Below are 20612 nucleotides of genomic sequence, written 5' to 3' on the forward strand. Positions count from 1 at the left end.
CAGTTTGTCTGCCATGACGGGGAGCTGAAGCATCAGGACTTCTGCTGTCAGGACCTTAACCCAGCTTTCCTATGGCCTTGGGCTGCAGCCTGTGGTCATTGCAACCCTCTGGTGCTGAGCCCAGGACTGCCCTGCCCATGCTGGACCCTGCAGCAGCACCCCAATGTGACTTGTTCCTTCTGCTTGCTGCCACAGATCTGCTATGGACATTCCTCATGCAGAGCAGCAGAAATGCCATAGGCACTTGAACCTGCAGGGTATCAACATTAAAGGCCCAAGAGGACCTTTAACCAAGCAAGGTTGGGAAGGAGAGTCCAGGAGCCAGAACTGTCTCAGCCTCACCATTTTCACTCTTGGGTGCTCACTGTGCATCTTCAACAGCGCTCTTTGGATGTGGTTGTGGCAAAAACATAAACTCCAGCTAATTTCAGTCACCATGTGGCACAGACAATCCTCCTGCTGCTCTTGAGGCTTAGGAGATCAGAGCCCAACCCTGGCAGTGCTGGGAGCCCATCCTGCTGGAGCCTGGCTCTTGGCTCAGCACCCAGCTGCTCCAAGGCACGGACACAGCCTTGCATGTTTGGCAGTCTTGAGTTATTCAGCAGAGTGGAGCAAACGTTGCAGCTGAAGGCAGCAGAAGGATGTGCCTGGACATCTGATAGCCCAGGAAACTCAGCTCCCCTCAGCCCAAAGAGCACAGCAGCCTTTCTGCAGCACAAGGCAGAGCTGGCTGGGCTCCTTCCTCTGGTGCTCCAGCACAAAGACCAGGCTGGGGTACACAGCTCAGGGAGAAGATGTTCTGGTCCCTACCCCTCAGGGAATACACTCCCATCTAACACCCAAAAGACCCTGTGGAGAAGGGACTGCTGTCACCCCCACATCAATTACAGTGCTGAGCCCTTCTGGGACTGCAGAGGCTCAGGGAGAAGTGAACCCAAACAGCCTGGGGATCATCAACAGGGCAGAGCCAGCAATTGCTGCAAAAGAAAGGAGGAAACTATTTAGCAAAGAATATAGAAAATTTTATTGTGGCCAGAGCTACCAAAGAGCTCCATACATGATTTTGGGACAGATTCTGCATGGACAGAGTAAGAAAACACACAAGGTCTGCTCAGGGGCACCTGCTGAAGAGGAATTACCAATGCTTTCTGGTGGAGGGGCAGCTGGCCTTGGAAAACCATGAGCCCAGCATTGCTGCAGGACACAGTTTCCTTGGATGACAGCAGACATGAGGAGAAACAACAGGAAGGGTTTTGTCTAACTGGAGCTATAGGTGAGCAATGCCCTGGTCTCTGCAGACACCCAGTACCATGTCTGCTGGTCCACACTCACCTGCTTTCCCAAGGGTCACACTGCCAGAGGGCACCACTGGCCACAGCAGGCAGGGAAGCTGCAAGGAGTGTGACCACAGGCCAGCCCTTCCTGAGACAAAATGACTTCAACAGCTACATGTGACTTGACTTTTTCTGATCAACAGATGGTGTAAATTGATGAAGAGTCAAAGCTCCTCATCCCAGTTCTTCCAGGAGACAAAAATCACACAAGAGAAGAGTGGTAAGGCAGCCCTTTAAAACACTCCCAGGTCTTTCTCTCAGGCTAGACTCTCCCATCAAGGCTGTGAGTCCAGCCTGCCTGTCCCATGTTGACTGTGCCCAAAGAGCCTTTGGCCCCAGATCCCTGTCCTGCTCTGACCCAGTTCCAAGGAATGCTTGCAGACTGAGATAGACAGAGGGAGAACAGCTTACCTTGGCTCTCACAGCACCATGCTTTGTCCTGTCCTTCCTTAACCTGCACCCACCATAGGCTGCAGAAAGGTCAGTTGTGCCTTCCATGCATCAAAACATTTTGAGGGGTGATGAAGACTCCCCTGGCTTCCTTTTCTTTGCTGGTGCACCTGTTTGCTCACAGCACCAGCAGTGTGCTGTGCTGGGATGTGCCTGGAAATGTGCATCCAGCCATGCCAGTGCTGCTGCTCAGGGCTGTGCCAAATCCTGTCAGACATGGCCATGCTGGTGGCTGCTGAGATCAGCTGGCTGCTAGGCAGACTGGGCTTGCTGAAGGCCCAGCCTCAGCACTCAGCCAGGAATCTGGAACAGGGCATGCTGCCTGGGGAAGCCACGAGGGCAGGGAGAGCAGGATGGCAGCCAGACAGCTCTCTGCAGCTCACCCCCAGCACAGGCTGCTGTGGCTCAAGGCACTGCCCATGTGCCCCACTGTCTGCTGTGGGATCTTTCTGCATCACGCACACACCAGGTTTGGCTGTGGGCTAATACAGATCTGGCAGGCCAGGAATTACAAAGGTTTCAGGCCCTGCTGTATCCCAAAACTTCTGATGAGAATGCTGCAGGGTGGGGCACCCCAGGCTGCTGGGAAGGGGGAGCAGGTCAAGCTATGCTGCCTTCCAGAGAAGATGCTGGTGGTGGGCTTGGCTTGAGGGTGCACAGTGGAAAGCGGTATAAGGGATGGGACAATCCTGAGGTTACTCCCTGACCAACTGCTGAAGCTCCTGAGCATGATCCAATGCCAGGGAGTAGGCAGATGGAAATACAGCTTTCAGGGAGCAGGGAATGGCAGAGGTGCAGCCTTGTTCTTCCCCTTACACTCTGCTGGGAGCTTACTGCAGTACCAGCATGCAGAGGGCCAAGAGGGGTTGGCCCTTTCCCAGGCAAAGTCGAGCTCTCATGAGCTACCTCAGGTTTGCCACCTTGCTGCCTCCTGCCTTTGGCTGAGGATGAGAAATGTCCCACTGCAGCCTGACAGCACATGCACAGTGAGGGGTGAGTCCTGCAGGGCTCCACCCAGCACTAATGCTGCTCCCAAAGGCCATGGCTTTGGAAGGATGGTCCCTAGGCCGCTGTGGTGCTTGTCCTTATGTCCTTTGAGCATGGATCCTGTGTGCCCACGTGCTGCTTGCTGGTGCATTTTCTGTGGTCAGGCTCTGATGTGCTCTCACTGGGCTGGGGCTGAGGGACAAGAGGTTCTCCACTGCTCTTACTTACAAACACAGCAGGAATCTTAGAAAAAAGCTCCATGTCTCGTTCCACATGTCTGTCCTGCTGGCAGCTTCTCCTTTTGACCTTGTGCTCAGAATACAGATTCTTCTTCCTGACTCCTCTGGGATTGTCTGTGGACAAGGGACAATGTTGAGAGTTGCCTGAGTTATTCTTAGGAGGCCCTTGAAGGACTGGGCTCCCAAGGCAAGTCTGAGCCACAGGAATCTCATCCATGGACTCAGCAGACTGTGAGTGATAGTGAGCTGGGGGTGCTGCTGCCTGGATGAGGCCCATGCTGCTGGGGGACACAGCAGCTCTCAGAGGAAAAGCTGGCACTAAGAGCTGAAGCCTGTGGGAAGGTGAGGTGGCAGCAGCCATGGCTGGGAGCTCTGCAGATGGAAATAAAGGGAGAAGAAATCCTAAGGAGAGAGAGATCTCTCAGCCCCACAAAGACATCAACAAGCCCAGGAACTCTGCTCTGGCTGATGCACTAGTGTTAAAGCAAATCATACATATTTTTATGCAAGATTCAGTAGAGGAGCTGACTGGTGCACTCTCACCTGATGGGTGATCTGGAAGGGAGAGCTGAGGTGTAGCATGTGCTTTAGATCCACTGTCCATTGCAGAGGAAGAAACTTTCTGCATTTTCTTTCTTCTTTTCTTCTGCTGCTGTGAAAGCAAGTAGCCCAAGAGAAGGGAAGTCACTCACCAGCCCAAAGTAATGAGATGTATTTTTTGTTACCTCTTTTTAATTCTTCCTACTTTGAATAACAAGCACTAGGCATAACCAAAGTCCAAGAATATTTTACCAATAAAGACTGAGATACTACAAAGCAGTAACAGAGAACAGGGATTTAATGAACACACCCCCACACTATCTGCATACAGTGACTCTCTCTCTGTGTAGGTAGCTTGAAGCTGCTGTCTCATAGAGCTGGGGGTTGTATGAGACACTGGCCACTTGCATTTGTAAAGCCAAACTAGAAGAGGGAACCAAAACTCACACAGCACAGAATGTCCCAAGAAAGGGACAGTCCTTGTCCTAAATACAGTATAGATGAAAACAATTTTTTCTTACCATCTAGATGGCAAGACTGATTAATAAGCTTGGAAGAAAGAGGAAAGGCACTACCACCTGCCATCTAAGCAAGAGGAGAGAGCATCTGGATGCAGATACCTGAATATCAGGAGCCCAGTCTGAGACTTTGGAGAGCTGTTCCACACACTCCAGCTCCATATCCACACACACCATGTTTCACTGGGAAACTGCTTTATTTGAACATTTAAACTGTTGGATTTTGCTCCACAGAAACACACAGAGCTTCTTACAACAAAGCTGCACAGTCAGAGTCACTGAGCTGCACTGGGGCAGCAAGGCACTGGATTACAGCTGTGTTACAGCTGTGAGCTTATGAGGGGACTGGAGGACAGCTCTGATTGTGCCTGTGAGCAGGGACAGGAGAACATCACCTGGATTTGGTGACTGCAGGGCACAGCCACACTCACTGAGGGGGGCAGAGCCTGTGTGAGCAGGGTAAGCACAGCCTGCTCTAGAGTGAGCATGCCTGAGCACCAGGGTGGGTTGTGAGCAGCACCTTGGGTGTGGGGCAAATCCTCCTTACCTGAGAAGGGGCCACAGACTGAAGAGATGGGGACTCAGGGGATGAGTTCTGCTTGGGGTCACCCTCTTGGTTATGGACATAGAGCTTTGGAAAGCTAAAAACACAGCAGACACACAAGGTGATACCCTAAGGCAGGACTTAAGTCTGATGCCCTCTTTGCCTGCACAGACAGATCAGGCTGATCACAGCCTCCTCTGCCTTACACAGCATTCCCAGCAAAACTGCAGGGGAACCTCTCCTGCACAATTGTGTAAAATAAGAAGGAAATCCCCAGGGACACAAGTTAACAGGAAAGGACTAATTAAGAGTCAAGGATTCTGTTTTCCCATGAGTGCTTGCCTGTGTTATAAATTTGTAACTGTTGTGATGCATTTCTTCACAACCTGAATTCATGTAATTATAATGAGCTCAATAGAGGAGTTACAGGACAAATCAGCCAGCCTTAAAGTAATTTTAATATAAAACAACTAATAGAAAGCAGTTTGCTATAAAATATTTAATATAAAACAGCCTAAACAGAATAGTCTAGGAAAGATATTTTCCCAGGAGAGGGAAGGCAAGTATTCCTGCAGGTATCTACCCTCCTGAAACTCAAAGATTTCACCATGCCTTGCTTGAAACACTGGTGCTCCCTATCCTTCTAAGTACTTTTGTCTCAGGGCCCATTAGTGACCTTGATAGCAACTTCCCATTCACCACAAATGATGCTGGGAGAATCTTTTCCTTGACTTTTCTCACCTTTTTCCTGCAGTTACTGCTGAGAATTCCTCTACTCGAATTCCAGGGTCTGTATAGCCAGGATTACCTGACAATAAATCTGCTTCCTGGAAAAAACAAAACAAACAACATCTTCAGACTAATACAGAGGGGAGAAGAGGGATTTTCATTACAGATGTACTCTTTCTCCTTATGCCAGATATCTTTTGTGCCTATTGGTAGCATAGCAGGAAACTGAAGCTTAAGAAGATGAAAAACCGAAGACTGGCACAATTAGAAGTCCTTGATTAATTTGTTTAGTCCAGTCAGTATTTCATATGACTCAAAACCAAATCACACTTACAGAGATCAGCTTAGTCATTTCTTGGGAGCACATTCAAAATACCACTTAAAGCTTCCATTAGTAACACAGTCCAATCTGAGGAGCTCTGCAGTGAATGCAAAAAATGTCTTTTAAATGCAAAATGGAGGTGAGGAGAATGGAAGCATTAAATATACAGGAAAAACATAAAGTGTTTTCTATTTCTTGTGTGACCCTGCGTGGTTAAGACCTGATTTTTAAAAATGAGTGTGATGTATTGTTTATTTGCCTCAGGTATGGATGACCTCAGAGTAATGACAGCTGAATTTGAAAACTGCATATTTTCAGAAACATCATAAGAATAAGTCTCCTAAATCCAAGTGCTGCATTACAGGAAAGGACCCCAGTTCTCCCTCAAAAGCACCCAGTTAGGATGGTCAGAGTACCAAGGGATGAAGAGTATGAAGTCCTGTTATCAAAAAAAAAGATAAACCATGCTCAGAAGGACCTGGACACCACTTAACAGCTGCTTTTAAACTTAAATAATCATCAAGACAACTACTTCATAAGTGTTTCACTGTGCAGTGACTATAAAGATATTTAAAAGTAACTTTTAGGTTAAGATGGAAGGATCTTAACCTAAAGTAACTTTTAGGTTAAGATTTAAATCTTAACTTTTAGGTTAAGATTTAAACTGTGATAGGCATTAGCTTCAAAAATAGCTAAAACAAGCTCATGAAGTTCTTTTTTTCTGAAGAGCCTGATCAGCAAATTTGAGAAAATGAAGTCAAAGTTGGATACGGCACAAATGAGCTCCTGAGAGATCCAGGGCCTCTGCACTTGAACAAATTCATAAACAATCAACAAAAGAGCAGAGCAGTGAGAAGCCTGGTGATGACACTCCCTGATGTCAGGCATTAAAAATGAAAGCCAGCCGCAAAGAGCTGTGGAAGATCTTTGCAACATTGAATTATAGGGTGCTAAAATGGCACAAAAAATCAATATTGCTGGAGGTAAAGATGGACAGTGAAGCATGTGGGAGAAGCAGTTTAAACTTTAAATACAGAGCAACAGTCTTTGAACTGGAAAAGAACCCATGGAGCTGCACATTCAGCGACAGCCAAAAAATAATTTCAGATGTTAGGAATAAAAAGGCAAAAAAAAGGAGAAAAAAAATCAGCTATTTTGAAGGTGGTAACATAAAATCTAAAGGGAATTTGTTTATAAATTAAAACCATGTCTTTCTGATTTAAAAATTTATCCAAATGCAAGATTAATAATCTGCAGAAATTTACTACATGTATTGCAATTGGAACTTGTAACTCAAGTCACATCATCACTCATCACCAACAAAGTGTGCACAATGTCTCCTCAAGCTCCTTGGGACATTTACAATCAAGATTTACATTCAGGCCTCATGCACCTGAGTCACAAGGGAAGGAGACCAGACACAGTCTCGTGTCACTGTGAGTGTACAAGGAGGACACACAGGTCTTTTCAGAGGGAAGCAGCTCATGGCTGAAATGAGCTGCAGCAGGAGACATCCCCCTGCACAGAACAACTGAAAACAATCAGGACTCAATGTCCACAGCACATAAACAGGACTGCAGGACTGGCATTTCAAGGGAGCTTAATAAATGATTCATCTTGAGAATAACATGGACAATTTCTTTCCAAGCAGGGAATGAAAGAGCCTTTTTAAATCCATTTTGTTCATTTCAGCCTTCTATAAATAATGTAGACCCAAACCAGCCACATAAATGAAAGTAAAGCATTAGAGCTGACTATGAAAACAAATGAGACTCAATCAGTAGAAAATACTCCCTCAGAGTGTGACACAAGCTACAGCCACAGCACAGAGCCCAAGCCTCCCTCTGCTCCCAGGCATTTAGCAGGAGAATCAGAATCCTTCCTCTGCAGCATCAAGACAAGGCAGCCTTTGCAGCTGGGCTGTCAGAATTCAGCTGCTGCTCCTGCTGGAAGCAGACTGCTGGGCTGACACACTGCCCAAGTTCTGTCCCTGTGCAAATCCTGGCCACATTCACCCACTGCCAGCTGTGACCACCCCAAGGTCCATGGTTTACAACCCAGGATGGATTCAGCCCCCACTGCAGCTGCCCTTATCAACCACTTCAGTGTCAGGAGTGCCCTGAAGTGCTGTCTGCCTGGAGGGGAGGCAGAATTGAACAGGAAAAAAGAGTTCTTGTCCCAAGGAAGGTGAGTCTGTTGCAAGTGTTGAGGCTGAGAGTGAAGACTAAGTTTATCTTAGATCAACATTGGAAGAAAGCAACAATTCTGAAAGTGTAAGGGAAGCTGAGTAAAATCTGTGTTTAGTATTTAAAATCAAACCCCACCAACCTGAATCAGTTTCCAAAGCAAGTTCAAAGCTTTAGGAATGTGAGAAGAATCACATCCCAGCTGGCCTCATATGAAAGCCAGCTCCCTGGCATGAATGCAATTATGCATTAAAGCACAGGGTTTGGTTTAGTTTATATTTCTTTGGACTGTAAATGACTGCAGAAAAAATGGTTACTTGCACATCCTGCCTTAGGTATGGTAATAGAAGCAAAGGCTCAATGTGCCCAACTGTTCTGCATTTTTTGTGACACCTGAACCACTTAAATGTGCAAAATTAGGGCTCTTATTTTGTAGATCCTACAAGTACATAAGAATCCTTTATCCTGAACAAGAATCCTTTAACTTGAACATAGCTGAAGACTTAACCACAGACCAACATGGAGAACTGAAGCCAAAACCAACACCCAAGCTTGAATAAGGCTCAAAAACAAGCATTAAAGGGGAAATGCATGTTTCTTCTTAGTCCCTAAAATGAATGAGCAGTTCAGACAAAAGTGGGAAGAGGATGATTTCCATTTTATGCTTACAACATGTTGGATCAATTACAAAGGGTTGCAGTGTTCAAGCTAAAGAAGGCTGTATTCAACACAGCTTACAAAAGGCAAGTCACTTGGTGTCCTCCTACTCCAATCTGTTTGTTTGTGTTTATCTCTGGTTGCTATGTAAGAAACAAGGAAAATCTAGTGGGTTAACATTTTTCTTAACAATGTTACTGGGCATCATCCAGTCTTTCTTGTTCCCCAAGGTCCTAACTGCAGTCCTGCAACATCAAACTCCTTTTCACCCTGCTCCTTCCAGGCTTGCTGCTTCAAATTAACCACATTCACACATATCTAGATAACAACCAGTGCAGACAGGAGAACAACACAGGACAGGAGAATGCCAACATCCTAAAAGTGCACACACACATAAAGTGCACTCCTGTTTAAATACATTTTCAGTATCAACTAAAATTGAATAACTACATTATTAGAGCTAATGCTTTATTATTGTTTTAATCTTCATAGTAAGCAAAGCTCTGTGAAACAAAGTGCCAAATATTTTTGTTGTTATGGAAACATCTGTTTAAACTGAAAGTTCAACTTTTCCAAAACAGTAAAAAATATATATGAAAAGCTAGGGACTTCATATTATAGAAAAATGAATGAGCTCACTTTCCCCTTTGCTTTGATAGGGAAGAACTATGGATGAATCCAGAGACATCCCAGTATCTCTACAGAAAATACTTGGAAGAAGCTTATATTTAATTAATTTCCTATTAAATACAAAACTGTTTGTATAGTAGATAACTTACTTGCATAAAATGAAAAATTATACATGACTGAGAATCACTGAATAATTTAGATTAGGAAGAATTTTTGGAAATTTCTGTTTAAGCCCCTGCTGAAGTCAGTAAAGAATATGTTCAGTCAAAGTTTGAGTTAACCCAATAATTTATCAAAATAAATTACACTGAACCTCTCAATTCAGAGCCTGATATACTTGCCTCAGCAGAGCCTTAACAGCATTTAAGAGCTTGTAGAACTCTTTTTACAGAGATATAGATCAACATCATGCTAATAACAAGGACCCATACCATTGTACAGACTAATTTCAAAGAAAAGCAGATATATGGGTCATTTCTGAAAAACTGGTGTCCTTTTAAGATGGTTAAATTACTGCTGCTCAGTGATTAGCCTCAGTTTCCCCAGCCCTAGAGCCTGTCTCATTTGAAGCCATGACACAAGGCCCCAAGATGTGCAGTGCCACTCAAACAGATGGTCCTGTCCTTTTCAGGGAAAGGATTCTTCCCACTCTTCAGTCACCTTCCTTTGTGCTGAGCCAGGCATTTATGTGACTGCTTGGTGAACCAATTGGGAGGGAGCTGGGCCAGCTCAACTGTTTTTCTAATAAAGTTTATTGTTACTCAGATGAGTTCCCCCACCCTGTCCTAATGAACAGCTGTGCTGGCAGAAGAGAGGAGATAGTGCAGGGCCCAAAACAAGTGGTGGAGCAAAAGAGTGGGTGGGATTGATTCCTTTGAAAGCACTGCTTGCTTATACCTAAAGTGTTCATGGAATTACAGGCCTTGCACTCTTTCACATCCTACTCAACTCCATCAAAGTACCAAGTCTTATCTCTGGCAGCTGCCTTTAAAATATGGAGCACAAGAAAGTGAAGCAAAGTTTACACAGCAAACAAACAAGGCTGGTTTTGGGAAATGGGCTGAAAAGTAGGATGAGCACCTGACTGGGTCTCACTTGGGAGGAACAGGACTCCTGTTTCTTGTCCACCTTGTCTGGCTGCTGCTGGGGACGCTGCTGCAGGATGTACTCATACGTAGTCAGCTTGTGCCACACTGAAAGGGAAGAAAGAGACCTGTTAGCACAGGAAAGGCCCCTCCCTGACTGCACTTACACAAACAGGCTGGATAACTATACCATCAAATAGTAACTATAAACATGAAGAAACTCATAATCCAAGCCAAAAACAGCTGTGCTCTGTACATCCTACTATATCCTTTATTGTCACCATCACAATGCTTTCTTATAGTCCTGCTACTCTAAAGTGTCCTAGAATGGTACAGCCTTCTATACTGTAGTCATTTGTTCAGTTCATTTCAGGGCAAATCCATTATTCCTGTCTAAGAGGTTTAAGATCTGCATTGTACAAACAGCTCAGTGAGCAATCAGAAGGTATTGTAGAAGGTGGTGCTAAATGGAGAGAAGAAATGGAGCAGGTCAGAGTGCCCTGTAGTGATTGAGACACTTAATGTGCAAACCAGTGAGCATCAAATGCACAGCTTGCCTCGTGCCAAACAGATGTGCCCAGAGTTCACATGTCCCTGACTTTATGAGCTCTCCAGGTGCCCATGCAAACACATCTGCTTCCATGAATGACCAAAAGCATGGGACACTTCTGAGCAACTTGGCTTCTTCATGAGACCCAAAGGAGTCCAAAAAGCAGACGTTCTTCCCATAATGACCTTAAGTATTTTTAGAGAATAAACCCAGAAATGGATGCTGAAAGGTTTAAGTGCACAGCCTGATGGTTATTCCTCCTTTTTACAGGAGTTAAAGCAGATGCCTAGGATCAGCTGGACTAAAATCCTCCCACTGCCCGAAGACATTTACATCACTGATATCTTACCTCTCAAAACCATGCCCTTCACAGAAAAGTGGGGGAGAATCACTTTATGAATAAATAAAAATCACCTTATGAAGGAATCATAATCACCTTATGAACCAATAAAAAATCAGGATCCATTCAGCCAAGAGAGAACACAGAGATGAATGTGAGTCTGCAGCCAAGTGATTACTTAACAGGAACAGTGCAGGGTGCTGGCAAGTGCTCCTAGAATGGCACCCTTTGCTTTCTTTGAAAAACAGAACATTACTTCATAAGCAAAGGCCTATTATCCATTTTTCATTTGGATTTTGTTGGTTTCTTAATACTTATAGTGTAACTTTTAAAATATTTTAATAGAGCTATTTAGTTGAAATACTACATTTTTGGCCAGATAACACTGCAGCACATAACGTGCAAAATATAATCAGTCTGTGAGTAACCCTATATGCTTTCCTATATTCCCTACTATTTTTTCTTTTTATTCTTTTTATTCTTTTTCTACTTTTATTCTAATGTACTTTTATTATAATCTAATAATGTTGCTAATTATAATTAGCAACAATTCTGTTTTCATGTAAGATGGAAGATTTAAAACTGGGCCAAAAGTAGAAGTTAATTTGGCTCAAAATTTATTCTGAATGAGGAAAAAGAATCACCCTAAGACAAGAGCAGCAAAATCTCCCCCAAGCCCAGAGCACAACAAGTGGCACACACAGAGATTTCTGTCTGTCAGATAAAGCAGGTCATTATCTCAGGCAGGGAGCACCCTCTTGTGGAAGCTGCACACAAGGACAGGATAAATACTAGAATTAAACAGAATAATCCTTTTCCATTCAGGAGAAACCTTCCTGGACCTTTGTTATGCTTTTTGTCTTTAAAAAGTGCTAGATCAACCTTTCAAATCTCCAGGCAGTGCCATTAACCCAGAAAAGGCAATTGTCAATTCTGCCAAGGAAGTGAAATTGCAGCATGCCCAAACTTCAGACAAGCTCAAAGAGGCTGTAGAAGAAAATGATGGTCAGTGTCCTCACTGGGTGCACTGTCCATGCCAGCTGGGAACACTCCCTATCAAACACCACACTTCAGCAGTGTAACTGTTTTGCTTCTGGAGCCCTGCTGGTTTGTGCTGACCTAGTTTGTGTTGGCATCTGCAGGTCTGTTAACTGAGAACCTGAAAATCCATCCAAGGATCCTCTGTAACCTCTGTCCTCACTTCTCTTCCACCACATCCCTTCCTTCCTATTTCTGGCACCACCAACTACTGCAAATGTAAGATCTTTCCCTATCATGACTTTCATCAGCAGCCAAAAAGCATTGGCTTAATTTTAGACGATGGCTGAAAAAAAGTTTTTGATGCCCATTTCTACATAAACAAACATAAATATTCTTTCTTGCCAGAGCAACAAGCAGCAGATCTAAAGTGAAGCCTTTCTGAAAGCCTCTTCCTCTGGATTCCACAAATCTTCTTGTATCAATATGGTACAATTTCCATAAATTCCAAAAATTTCCTTAACCTGGATGGCAGTGCTCCAATCAGAAATTCAGCTCCGTGCATCCACATTTCTCTGGGATAAGGGAAAAATACAAGCTCTTTCACACAACAGAAGTACTGGGGAGCACTGTGAGGAGACTCACAAAGGCCATATGTGGGGTTAATCTGAATCTGCCATCACTGGCACCAAGCTGGGATGGACCAGTTCATCCCACTTGGCCTCTCCAGTACCCTACCATGTGCTTTCAGTTTCAGGACAACATAGCTTAAACATGGCTGCAGAGGCCCAACACAGGCCCCGCATTACACAAGCACTGATAAGCCTACCTGGTACAGGGGGGAATTCAGAAATATAACGTTAAATCCCAATTTTACACAATGGGTGCATATTAGTGACAAGGATGAACACCCAGTGAATGCAGGATGAGCAGAAGATAAGCAAAAATGAAATGGGGGTATAGATGACAGGAACAAAACACCTACAGAGATAGATGTGAAAGGTCAAGAGGTGGCCCAGCAGGATCATGGTCACTAGGCTCAGAAGAATGAAAATCCCAGCTGTCACCAAAATGGCAGGTGCCCGAGTCTCAACAGGAGATGCAGGAAGAAACACAAACCAGCGATCCATGTGGTTCCTCAAAGCTGTAAAACAGAGTTGGAGATAAGTAGATTGCCCAGGTATGAATTATCTCTAAATAAACTTTAGAGCTGGAAATCCTCTTAACTCAAAAGTAGCTGCAGACCCATTGTGCACTGGAGGTCTAAGAAATCCAGTGTCTGCAGGGCTTTTAGGAAGAGCAATTAGCTCTGTAAGGAAAGACATTCCATCTAGCTGAGCAGAGATACTCCAATAGAAATATAAAATGGAAGCAGTAAGGAATGGAATTCCTCCTCAGTGGAAAAGCTGACAGAATCCAAACCCTCATCAAGACATGCTGGCAGATCCCCAGGATGCTGATGTGGAGCACTGCAGTACCATCAAAGTGCTGGTCAGAGCGAAGCACCGCGGGGTCCACGAAGAACTCCACAAAGACGTAGAAAGCGACGAGCAGCAGAAGCCCCAGGCCCAGAATGGCAGACAGCACACTGTTCAAAAAGAGCCTGCCAGGAAAGGGAGAGCTCTCAGTGCCTTCAATAACATCACACAAACAAATCAATATCCCAGCCTCTAATAAACAGAGATAGAGGCAGCTATCTCCAATTACTGTCACGCTTTCTTACAGTTCTGATAGATACTGGTGAACTGCTTTACTTATTATTTGTAACTCTGAGGGACTAAACTGTGACCCTTTAGTGCAACCATGGTTACAAAACAGTAGAGTATATCTAGGACAGACAAAGATCTCCCTTGCACAAAATCTGAAGTGTAGTATGTGTCAAAGGCAAATCCCTTCCCAATCTGCTTCACCAGCCATCAGTGTAACACAGCACCCAGGAACAACACCATTTTGCTTTCCATGGGTTTAAGTGCAGGAAAGTAAATTAAGAAGCATCAGTGACAGTCTCCTTATTCTTATCTCAGACCTGGCATGGATTAGAGGTCCCTATATGCTGCTGTCATTCCTGCCAACTGGCAAGTCTTGCAGGGAAAGCTCGTGATCTGGATGCAGGTTGTTTCAAATTGGAACAGCACCATCATGGTTCCATTCCTACTTCAGCTTTCAAAAGCACTAAGGACACTCAATTAACATCCTGTAAGCATTTCCTAATACCAAATAGTAACTCTATGCTCTCTGTTTTTACTTACAGATGTTCAGCTACAACATTCTAAGTTCAGGAATTTTATCCATGGTTATTTGAATGATTATGCTTGTATTTTCCATCTAGTTTTCTCATGACTGATTCTATTCAGCCAGGGGATAAAAGAAAAGTGGTTCTGCAAGTCTAAGTACAGACTGGACTGAGATACAGGAGAACCCTGGAAAGAGAAGAAGCCACATTATTGATGCAGAGTTGTGCCTCTGCCACAATGCCAAGCTCTTACCAGTAATTTCTCTCTCCCACACAGTTGTTGAGCCATTTGCAGTGATGATCAAAGCCACACACACACTTGTTGCAAGTTCCACAGTGCTTTGACTTGGCACTCCTGCCAAGGAAAGGGTGGCATTAGCATGGCAGCACCAGCTCATTACTGTGACTTTTCAGTGACTCAAACAGATCCTGATAACTGTGAGTAAACCTTCTGCATCAGGAGTACTTCATCTCCCTAACTTATCTGTCACTGCTGCACCACAATCCCAAAATTCGCTTTTCAATGCACTGCATTATTTTTAATTTGGAGATTGTTGAATTCTTATTTGAATCCCTTCAGCAATTCTACAGAGCTTGGTGTTAATGCCTGCCCTCCAAGCATTTCCTGCAACTGGCCAGCATCCAGCCAGAGACAAACACACACATACACACAATTTACACACTGATAGGTAAAACACCAACACCCAGGGAACATGGCACACTACAGCCTTCTCCACACAACATGAGCAATGAAATGAAACACAGAACCCTGTGTGCACATTTGACAGAAGGCCCCTACCCAACTACCTGAACTCTGCCACAGCATGAAGTTTAACTTGCACTGTAGCAGTTCAGGGGCTCAATTTCAAATCTTATAGTCTGACATTAAGGACTAATGGTGAAATGCAATGGTGAAGAAGACAGGGCAGGAGAAAGAAGAGTTACTTACACATCCACATCACAGACATGGCAGTGATGGTTCTCAATGACATGGGCGTGTTGGTTACGGTTGAAGGTGGCCAGAGGCCCCAGATAGTTTTTTTCTCGCACGTTTGCATCCGCAGGATCAATGGAAACTGCAGTAAGATGAACAACTAAATGGTAGATAAAACACACTCCTGGACACTGAAGTACACAGTTAAGGATTTAACATGTCTTTTAATCCTTAATACACAAACCCCACACAGATGAAAAATTTGCAGCATAGAATTAGAAATTGCTATATAACTGATTGCAGCACATTAATCTGAGCTCCATTGATAGAGATGTTTGCCTTGTAATAAATATCCCTGGAAAAAGACAACTAAATCTACAGGAACATCCCTCCTCACTATGAACTACTCTGCCTTGCAGAAGTGCCTTTCCTAGCACAGAATATCTCCCAAAGTTACCTGTACGTACCAGAACCTGAGCACAAATACAGGCTGCTGACATAGGTGCAAGTTTCTCAGTCCATACAAACTCCTTGGAAAGGAGTGCACATGCCCTTTCACTGCACCAGACTTTCAAGAAAAAAAAGGTCACATCAAGTTGATTACCTTGCTTTCCTTTTCCTTAGAATCCCAGGGAAGAGGAGCACACCTTTAAAGCAGGCTCCTACAAAGGATCCAGGGTTTGTTCATTGTTTCTATACACCCAGATGTGCACATCATTAATCATACTAAGACCTACAGAAAATAGATCAGTGTAGTAAGTTAAAAAAGGAGGCTTCTGAGAGGTCCAGCTCACTGGAGATCTGATGGCTGGTGAAGCAGATTGGAAAGGGATTTGCCTTTGACACAAAAGAGACGTCAGTGCTTTATTAAATGGAAGCAAAACTTGAGGAAATATTAATCTGTTTAATGAAGAGTAACTTTAGATTGCATTAAGATATTTGGTAAGCAAATTCACAAGGTTTGAACTGTGATAATATCAAGGACTTGAGCAAGCTAAGTAGATGTTAATTATATTAATGTCTAAATCTTGCAGGTGTGAAAACTATAACAATAATAAGCAAAATCATCCCAAACATATCCAAGACTTAGAGGCATCTGTGTCAGATGTACAAATGGTGTAAGTGTACACCCCATCCCTTTAGAACAAGGTCTGGTCTTGAGGAATTTCCTTCCCTGGGCAAAGGTGATAGCACAGTGGCACTGGGAGTACTGGGAGCACTGGGATCACTCCCCAGCTGCTGCAGGCTGAACAAGCCAAGGGTCCTCAGCTGCTTCTCCTCTAGACCCTTCACTGTCTTTGTTAGCTGTGTACTAAACTGCTGCTCCTGACTGTCTCATAAGAGACCTCTCCCCTGAGGTTCACACCACACCACCTTGTGTGCCACTCCCAGATTTTCTCCTGAACACAGGAGAGTGCCCAGGGAGGAGATCCACTGTGAGCCACCACAAGCAACCCCTGATCCAACCACGAGCATGCCAAGCTGCCTTGCATGACTCACCCAGCCAGCACAGAGAGGTGGGGCTGCCTTCACAACAAGGATGTTTCAGGAGGGGCTTTTTTGTATGACTTCCCCCAAACCCTGCAGCATAGCTGTAGAAGAATAATATAAAGCAAAGGAGACACACAGGCAGAAGCAAGCAGGCAGCAGAAGAGCATTGGAGGCAAAGGCAGTAACCTTAATGGAGAGTGATGAAGCAGAACATCAGTGACCTAAAGTGAGGATCTCAAAGCAATTGGTTTTTTATAATCAGGAGATATCCAAGATGATAGTGACAGTTCAGAGAAACATTCTGGCTCAGGTGCTTCTCTCCTATGCTGTCTGTGCTACCCAACAAGTGCTGTGTGCTAACAAAGCCCCAGGGACAGTTTGGAGCAGCCCTGCTCCCTCTCCATCCAAGGATACGATGTAACCCGCGGGCAGCCAGTGGCGGGGCAGCAGGGGAACCAGGATCCCAAAGCCAACCAGAGCAAAGAACAGGAACAGCAGCCAGGCAGTGACCTGGAACAGGTGCAGGGGCCAGCTCCAGCCATTTCTTCGAGCGCGTTGGACCTTCACCTCAGGGACAGCTTCGCCCAAATCCTCTGGAGCTATCTTATTGTGGGGTTTATTGCAGATATTCATCTACAGAAATCAAAAATAGAAAACAAATGATGTGAAACAAAAGTGCTGTGACTGAGCCCTGGTGCTAGAGAGATGCTCCAAGGCAGACAAAAATGATGACACATGTGAAGAGAAACAGCTCGAAGCTCAGAAGCAATTTCTCCTTTTTTATGGTGGATTATTAGGTGCTGGTTTTCACTTGCCACAGGGCCAGGAGAGCTTCTAACAACAGAGAGTTGGGCTGCTCTGCTTCACAGAAAACTTGAGCTAGCAGGGAGAGCAAACCAGGCAGGAGATCAAGGGCAGCATCACAAAGCCAGCACAAAGGAGCTCTGCTGGACCTGAGCTGACTCAAGGTACCTCTGCACCACTCCCACCCCTCCTTAGTAACTAAAGAGGATTTAAACTAACATCTAACATGATAAACAACTTCAATTAGTGTGATTAACGTGCACAGGAGAGTGATGAAAGAAAAGGAGGAGGTCTCTGGCTCACTTGTGGTATTTTTGATAATGGCTCCAGTGCCAGAACAATTCACAGGGCTGGAAGAGAGCAAGCACAGCAACTGCTGAAAGAGTGAGCAGGGCAATTCCAACCCTGGTATGCCAACAGCCATTCAGACCCTGGTGAAGGGCTGGAAATGTCTTTTTGGGTCAACTGGTAGAGGAGTGGGTAAGAACAGCAGAGAATATAATTTATGTTCATCAGCATGGACTTATCAATACATAGGCTGGAATAAAACATTCCTAACTTCACCCTTTGAAGTAATTAACAGTATCTGCCTGCCTTCACCATTTAAGTTGCTACCTCGCAACTGGCTCATCTCTGATTGGTAATCTAAATCATTACCAGTCATGTCATCCTTTTCTCATCAGGCTGTAGAAAACTTGCTCGTGCATCACTTTGAGCTACCTATTACAAAACCCACAGTGGGTATGCCTGGCGTGCCCTTATACCCAGCTCCAGAAAACACTGAATATAAAAACCAGCATGAAATCACTATCAGGGTAGACAGAGAGAGAAGCACCGGGACGCAAGGGCTGGGTCAGCGGTTTCCCGGGCAGCCACTCTGCTGAGAGCCGCGTAGACCCCTCCCGCACTCCACCACCTCCCACCCCTCACCTTCTTCCCGCAGAAGCGGTGGAGAGCGGCCCCGGCCCCGCCTCATGCCCGGGCAGGGCGCGGGGCCCCCGGCCGAGGCCTCCACGGCAGCTCCCGGCGCCTCCGCGGGCCTCTGGCCGCTGCGCCCGTCGCCATGGCAACGGCTACGGCGGCGCGCAGGGGGCAAAACGCGCCGGGCGCGATCGTTCCTACGTGAGATTTCGTCCTAAATGAGCCCCGGGGTGAGGTCGTGTCACACCCAGGGAAACTTTGTCTGCGACACTCCCCAGCCTTCCAAGCGGCGACATTCCATACAGATGGGGCTGAAAATGCCCAGTGAGCCAGAGGTGGAGGCTGGTTGGGAGCTAAAGCCATCCCACTCCTGGAAAATTCCCTTCCCTGTCATATCAACTAGTCTTTATGGCATGAAAATGTAGTATTTTTATTGATATATATATAATCAGATTTACACTGTGACGTAATGAGGTTGCAGAATTCTACTGGGGAGTTTGGAATTTTACTGGAGGCTTTGCAGAAGTTTGTGCTTAAGTAAAACAAAGTAAAGAATATGTAACTAAGGATTGCTTAATCAGTGAAGGATAAAGGATACCCCTGGGCAACCAGCATAACATAGAATTTGATGGATTTGAAACGCTCCTAGCATCATCTGGTAATTCCAGCAAGATGGATTCCAGGGATGCCTGGATCGTGTTATCATGTATTATCCTGAGTTAGAAGGGATTCGCAAGAAACATCAACTGCAACTCCTTACCCTGCAGAGGACTATCTCAAAAATCACACCATGTGTCTGAGAGCATTGTCCAAATGCTTCCTGAACTCTGGCAGGTTTGGTGCTGCAAACATTTCATTTCAGTGCATCCCCAGACAAGCAGCAAGAACACTGGGAAAACAGAATCAGAGGAGCAGTAAGGCTGGAAAAGAACTCTAAAGATCATTAAGTCCAGCCACTAACCCAGCATTGCCGTGTTCACCACTAACCCTTATCCCCAGGTACCACATCCACACCCCCCTATGAGCACTTCCAGGGATGATGATTTCACCACTGCCTGGGCAGCCTGCCTCAGTGCCTGGCCACATTTTCCATGAAGAGATTTTCCCTAATATCCAATTTAAACCTCTACTGGCACAACTTGAGGCCATTTCCTCTTGTTCTGTCATTTGTTACCTGGGAGAAGAACCCGATCTCCCCTGGATCACCCTGCTGTGAGGGAGTGATAAGGTCCCCTCTGAGCCTCTTTTTCCCCAGGCTGAGCCCTCCCAGCTCCCTCATTAGCTCCTCACCAGACTTGTTTCAGACCTTCCCCAGTGCCACTGCCCTTCCCTGGGCTCACTACAACACCTTCTTGTCCATGTCCTTTGCAAACTTTTATTATCATTAGCAGTCAGTGATGTGGCTGTTAGCGCCTAGTCCAGCTGTACCTGAAGGTTTCAAGGGTAGAAGAAAACCTGCGCAAAAAACCCAGGTTGTTTTGTCCATTTTGGCTGGGACACTTATGTGCAGGGATAAATATTTACCCCGTAATTCCCTTCTTTTCATCCCAGCCCGCTGCCGCAGTGGGTACCGGCCAGCTGAGGGTTTGGGTGACGCAGAGCTCCTGGCCTGGCCTGGCCTGACCTGGCACAGCACGGCACGGCACGGCACAGCCTGCTTGTCTGCTGGCCCTGGGGAGGCTTTTCAGCCTGCCCCGTCCCAGCTCAGCCCGGCCTAACCCAGCCCGGCCTATCCCAACCCGGCCTGGCCCGGCCTGGCCCAACCCAGCCCAGCCCAGCCCAGCCCAGCCCAACCCGGCCCGGCCTATCCCAACCCGGCCCAACCCAACCCAGCCCAGCCCAGCCCAGCCCAACCCAGCCCAGTCCAGTCCAGCCCAGCCCAGCCCAGCCCAGCCCAGCCCAACCCAGCCCGGCCCAACCCGGCCCGGCCCGGCCCGGCCCAGCCCAGCCCGCTCCTCTGCTGGCCCTGGGGAGGTTTTTCTGCCCGGCCCTGGTGGAGCACAGCCCGGCCCCGGCTGAGCACAGCCCTGCCCCGGTGGCGGTGCCGGCAGCAGGCACAAGGAGCCCTTTATGGCCGCTCGTGTCCGTGCACAGCGGGTGCTTTGTGTGAGGGCTCCGGCCGAACCCGGGCTCAGAAGGG

The 20612-nt window shown here is 46.0% G+C and overlaps 1 protein-coding gene across 6 annotated transcripts; it reads right to left on the minus strand.

Moving 5' to 3' along the window:
* Positions 1 to 1000: 1000 nt before the first annotated feature.
* On the minus strand, positions 1001 to 19361 carry ZDHHC1 (zinc finger DHHC-type containing 1). Of its 6 annotated transcripts, none has more exons than XM_063167940.1 (11): positions 19233 to 19361; positions 17162 to 17380; positions 15272 to 15447; positions 14576 to 14677; positions 13568 to 13692; positions 13075 to 13233; positions 10217 to 10329; positions 5354 to 5439; positions 4616 to 4709; positions 3554 to 3662; positions 1001 to 3124 (listed from the first exon to the last, which is right to left on the minus strand). In XM_063167940.1, the coding sequence occupies exons 2-11, from the start codon at positions 17378 to 17380 to the stop codon at positions 2847 to 2849; spliced, it is 1461 nt and encodes a 486-aa protein (XP_063024010.1). In that variant the 5' UTR covers positions 19233 to 19361; the 3' UTR covers positions 1001 to 2846. The 6 variants fall into 6 exon arrangements, with proteins under 6 accessions (XP_063024010.1, XP_063024012.1, XP_063024011.1 ...); XM_063167942.1 differs by lacking the exon at positions 19233 to 19361 and adding an exon at positions 18482 to 18582 and having other exon boundaries at positions 10232 to 10329; XM_063167941.1 differs by lacking the exon at positions 19233 to 19361 and adding an exon at positions 18482 to 18582 and having other exon boundaries at positions 3554 to 3659.
* Between the last annotated feature and the right edge of the window lie 1251 nt (positions 19362 to 20612).

Source organism: Melospiza melodia, chromosome 13 (assembly GCF_035770615.1).
Source record: "Melospiza melodia melodia isolate bMelMel2 chromosome 13, bMelMel2.pri, whole genome shotgun sequence".
NCBI classification, from domain to species: domain Eukaryota; kingdom Metazoa; phylum Chordata; class Aves; order Passeriformes; family Passerellidae; genus Melospiza; species Melospiza melodia.

What these genes read in the sequence shown, in the direction of transcription:
- ZDHHC1 (XM_063167940.1), bottom strand. Translation starts at nt 17,380, where the DNA reads ATGAATATCTGCAATAAACCCCACAATAAGATAGCTCCAGAGGATTTG. An exon ending in CTCTGACCAGCACTTTGATG is followed by an intron (nt 13,234 to 13,567) that starts GTACTGCAGTGC and finishes TCTGTTTTACAG; the next exon opens with CTTTGAGGAACCACATGGAT. An exon ending in GCAGTAACTGCAGGAAAAAG is followed by an intron (nt 4,710 to 5,353) that starts GTGAGAAAAGTC and finishes CTGTGTTTTTAG; the next exon opens with CTTTCCAAAGCTCTATGTCC.